The 5,047-nt window shown below is 41.0% G+C and overlaps 1 protein-coding gene and 1 long non-coding RNA gene across 14 annotated transcripts in view; one reads left to right on the top strand and one right to left on the bottom strand.

The window, feature by feature from the left end:
* Positions 1-502, top strand: part of LOC104801283 — a 3,420-nt gene extending 2,918 nt beyond the window's left edge. For all 13 annotated transcript variants that reach the window (XR_769870.1, XR_769867.1, XR_769868.1 and 10 more), the window contains one exon: positions 155-502. This is a non-coding gene — a long non-coding RNA (uncharacterized LOC104801283). The remainder of the gene's footprint in view (positions 1-154) is intronic.
* Positions 503-1,759: 1,257 nt separating this feature from the next.
* On the bottom strand, positions 1,760-4,767 carry LOC104801282 (endoglucanase 17-like). Its single transcript, XM_010524499.1, is given in 9 exon segments — positions 1,760-2,220; positions 2,223-2,318; positions 2,413-2,576; positions 2,973-3,084; positions 3,191-3,352; positions 3,441-3,533; positions 3,628-3,828; positions 3,927-4,133; positions 4,442-4,767. Coding segments are annotated over 9 exon segments (1,527 nt in total). The 5' UTR covers positions 4,679-4,767; the 3' UTR covers positions 1,760-1,965.
* Between the last annotated feature and the right edge of the window lie 280 nt (positions 4,768-5,047).

The following is a 5,047-nucleotide window of genomic DNA, read 5'->3' as shown; positions in this document are numbered from 1 at the left end:
AAAGAGTGTATCTATCTTTCTATGCAATGAAAGATTAAAACTCACAAGTAGTTGGCACTGTATCTTCTCTTTAGACGATAATTTCTTTTTCAAAAGGCTTAAAATCTTTAACTTGATCATTACTTAACATGAACTACAATGTGGTTTTTTGCAGGTGGGAACGGTTCCCTTCTCGAGCGATGAATGACAAAGCCAATGCTTGCAAAGTGTTGGGAACATAGTAAATGGGGTCATGGCTCTTTGCCGGAGGATAATGACTGATCCTTTGTGTTTTCACGTGATACTGTCCACGGAAATGTTGCCGTTGATGCCTCTCTCTCTCTCTCTCTCTCTCTCTCTCTCTCTCCTTCTCTCTGACCAAAGACATGGAGAGTTACGTGACTTTGTGTGTAACTGGCAATGAGTTCTGATGGAATGTCAAATTGTGTAAAATCATGCGACTATACCCAGCCGTTTCATGATGCAAACCAACTAAACACGAAAAAGAATCTGGCATTATTTATGTACTTGTTGTCACAGGATGTCAAAATGAGCTGGCTCGTGACCAAGTTCATGAGCCTGCCTATATTTTTCAATTTTGAGTCCGAAGTCTATATTTTCTAGCTTGCGAATCAGAAAAAAAAAATTATTTTTATTTTTTATTATTTTAAAATATATTAATTATTATTTTTATAACATTTGTTATTATATTTTTTTATTTTTTGTTTGGCTAGCGCCGGATCGCGAACGTATGAGTTTTGAATTTTTTTCGATCCGAATAAAAACGGACTTAATGAATTGAATTGAAAATAAACTGGTTTGGAACAATTGAACCGGTCTGGTCCGAACTAGGTCGTTTGACATCCTTAACTTTGTTATATATATATATATACACACACGTATATACGTAATAGATTAAGTGTTGAGATGAAATCTGACAAGAGGGCAGAGACAAAAGCAGCTTTATTTGACCATTCACGCAAACCCTTTTGGTCAAGTGCTCGCTTCCCGTGACGTGGAAAATTATTCCCCCAATGGGAACACCATCATTTCATTTCCCCCCTATTTATTTAAATAATTGGCCCCAATATCCATTTGTTGGTAATGGTTTATGTCCCTGTGCTATGAGACGGTCCACAAAAGATCGCTATAATCTTTAATTTATAGATTTCAGGGTTTAGTGAAAACTCATCCGAATCTCAAGTTGAAGGCGGAAAGGACCAACCACCTTATTAACCGCTCAATCCAATCATTTGAATATACAATAAGATCCTCTTAACTATCAAAAATAAATTTAAATTGCAATGTTTATATACGCGCCATCCGTTATTCTTTTAACTGTTTATAGGTATCATATTTTTTTTATCAATGAATTACGATTAACTTCGATATTCAAAAAAATTAACGGATATAATCTCGATTATATCAGCACGAAAGGTATAGTTAATTGAGAACCCCATCATCACCCCAGATTTTCGAGTCAGCCGCTGCACATTTGTTTGTATATTCTAATACGTTAGCAGCCCATTTCTTTCCAGAATTTCTATGCATATTTCGTGCTACTTTAAATACCTTTTTAGTTTTCCCCCCAAGATAAAGTAATAAAATAATAATCGAAATAAATACTTTACGTGCCGAAATAAATAACCGAACTATACATATATATATATATATATATAACTAGCCATTTTTTCTAATATTTTCATTGGAATTAGTGCAAATTTTAAATAAATATTTATTCACGAAAATAATGAAAAACACAATCTATAAGATAAAATCATAACAAAATAAATAAAAATATTATATATAGAAATATTGCTCGCCCACACATAATTGGTAGAAAAAAGTAGGAAAATAATGATACACTTGACATCATAATACCGAACAAAGTAGGAAATACAAACATAAACACCTAAATAATGCGACTGTCCACTTAGGACCAAATAACATTCGCTTCAACTGTTGCGCCATTGTTGTTGTAATGGTTTAGAGCTGTCCGAAGGAGTGGGCGAAATAAGAGAGGGCACCGACGAGAGGGGCGTTGATGTACGTGGCTGGCTCCGACTGCTCGTAGTCGGCTCGGTCGTCCGGGAACCGGTCGTGGAGGTCTGGACCTCCGATGACGGCGCCGACCAGGACGTTGAAGTTGGGAGACTGCGAGTTCATGAAGGCGAAGCCTTCGTGGCATTGGATCTTCCCCGGGTGGGTCGCCACCGACGGCAGGGGGCCGCCCCCGCCGGCAGTGACGAGCCACGGTGGTGGATCCTCCTTGGGTATTTCGGACCGTACCCCACCATGTACGACATCCTCAATGGATTTTCCCCCAATAGATAATCCACCTGCCGATATACATGCATTCTTTCTTTCTTTAATATTTGTCCGGAATGCCCTTGAATTATATACATATATATATATATATATAATCATAATCACCTGCTTCTTGGCGATGGAGCGGAGATGGCCGGCGGTGATGACGGAGCCGCCGCAATTGACGACGGTGCGAGCGGAGGTCAAATACTTGGCATAGGTCAACAGCAAGAACGACGTCGACGTTACATACTGCATGTTGCTATCCCCCATCTTGAATAAGAGCCCACCTGTTTTTTTTTTTTATCTTCATTATTCCCCAACACGAATATATGTATCCAAGAAAGAAACCTTTTTTTTTTTTTCAAAATTAGTCATTACTACCCCACTTCAAGAACAATAATTCCAAACACACTGACACTATCCGTTATCCCTGAGTTATTGGTTTCCTTGCTGCCAAAACTAAAAATTCAAACTTTCGTGAAAATCGCGAAGAAAGATCCGAACTTGGGTCGAGCATAAATTATCCTGACTTGCTGGAATACACTAAAAAATTTCACCCAAAGGTTTTGATTTGATCATTTTTTAATCATTTTCCAATCGCGTAAACATGGGTCTCGGACAAAACCTCGAAAGCAAATAATGTTGGGGTAGAAATGAAAGAATGGGGAAGATGAGGGGCAAACCTGGGGTGAACTGGGAAGAAGAGAAAGGAGCGCCAGGGATGACAGAGCAAATGAAATTATCAGCATGCCCTTTGTACTCATGCAGTGATTTGACCTTCTGAACCAGGAACGCCTTCAAAGACCAACATTATTCTCATGGGTTTTGTTCTTTTGTGGGGAATAATCGAATTTTGATTTATGAACTTCCTGGGTTTTTTAGGGTTTTGAAGATCTAGCACCTTGGAGAGAAGAATCCTGGCTCCGACATGCTTGTTATCCCAACCAAAGGTGTTGTCGAACTGAGCAGCTCCAAGGATCTGTCCGTTAACTTGGATGTAGTTCAGATATGTCGGCTTCTTTGTCGCCTTGTGCAACCAAGCAGCTCCCCACAACAATTCATCCTGAAAATCCATTATCATAATACATTTCCCATTATTATCCAGATTCTTTTACGGGTCTTGCGATCATTATCAGTGAAAATCGTTTTACCTGATACCCAGAGTAAGAACAGTAGAATGGGCAAACGGCCATTTTCAAACCGCCGCTGTACGGGCCTCTGTACTTGTCGGCGAAGGCGAAAACCTTAAAATCCCCGAACAAAAATCCAAACTTTGAGAGTTCAAGAGGAAACCCAGTTGAGTGAGAATTACAGATTAATCGTTTCTAGTTTCATTACCCTAATGGCTCGCCGGAGGAGGGTCTTGGAGTAAGAAGGGTCGCATTTCCTGAAAACGATGGACGCGGCGGCGAGAGCGGCGGCTGTTTCGCCGGCGACGTCAGAGCCAGGAGTGTTCTTGTCCACTTTGAACACACTTCTCGGCGTGTCCATGTCTTCTGGTCTCTCCCAACAGGCATGGTCCTTGTTCGCATCACCAACCTAAACCCCAAAAAACAAGAACAGTGGGTCGCGGAGAAAGAAGAGAAAATGGTTATGGAATTTCTCCAAACTCTAAGAGAGATTGAATGGAGAGAAACCTGAACATAAATGGTGTCAGGGTGGGAAGTGGCTTTGAGGAGATAATCAGTGGCCCAACGGATAGCTTCTTTGGCGTTTTGCAACTCAGATTTCATGAGGCCACCGAACTCAATCACACTCCATGATAGCATTGTGGTCGTGAATGCCATTGGGAACCCAAACTTCACATTGTCCCCTGCATCATAGTATCCTCCCACCAAGTCCACCTGCACAACGAAGAAAACATGGGTACAAATCAAGGAAAATGAAGGGAAAAAGGGGGGAAATTCAAGGCTTTTTTTACTGTGTATAAACAGACCGAACCCAGAAAGATTGGATTTTTCGACTATAAATATACGGAATGCAACCCACATTGTGGAAATCCGTGGCTACTCGAGCAAAAACTGAACTTTTCACTTGTGTTTGTCGCATAAAGATGTGAAATTGTAACCATTTTTTCATCAGAGCAAGAACAGTCCCACTACCCATTTGGCATCGGAGCAGCCAAAAGGAAAGAAAGAGGAGGGGGAAATACGTGAAGGGCAGAGCCGTCAGAGAGACCAGAGTCTCTCCTCCAAGTCATCCTCTGGTGGGAGGGGAGCTTGCCGGACCTCTGGCCTTCGAAGAAGAGGATGGACTTGGTGAGAGCGTCTCTGTAGTTGTGGTTGGCAATACGGTGCCGATGGCTGTGAGGAGCGTAGGGGAAGGCATTGCAGAGAAGAGAGAGGAAAACGATGACACGAAGACCAACAGAAGAAGGAGAGAGAGCCATTTCTCTTCTCAGAGAGAGAGAGAGAGAGAGAGAGGGAGAGGGATATCTGATTAACCAACCAACGGCCAGGCTGCAGCTGCGAGGGGAACAGAGGAAATAGCCCTGCTCTTTATAGAGGGAAAAAGGGCTGCTTTTTCACCTCTCTCTTTCTTTCTAGACGTTTGGTTAATTGAGATATAGAATAAGAGTATGCCCATCTAAAGATTTTGGTTAGATTTAATCAACGCTTTAATTACTTACAAATCTTTTTAGATATTTACATGTTTACCCATTTCTTTTTTTTTTAATAACAAGGTGGGTTTTTTTGGAGACCTCAACCATCACAGTGAAGGGATATTAACTACACAAAGCTATATAGAGCCCACCTGT

Source organism: Tarenaya hassleriana, unplaced genomic scaffold (genome assembly GCF_000463585.1).
Source record: "Tarenaya hassleriana unplaced genomic scaffold, ASM46358v1 Cleome7, whole genome shotgun sequence".
In the NCBI taxonomy this organism is placed as follows: Eukaryota; Viridiplantae; Streptophyta; class Magnoliopsida; order Brassicales; family Cleomaceae; genus Tarenaya; species Tarenaya hassleriana.
The sequence above is the reverse complement of the archived record's forward strand: the minus strand, read 5'-3'. Positions and strand labels throughout refer to the sequence as shown.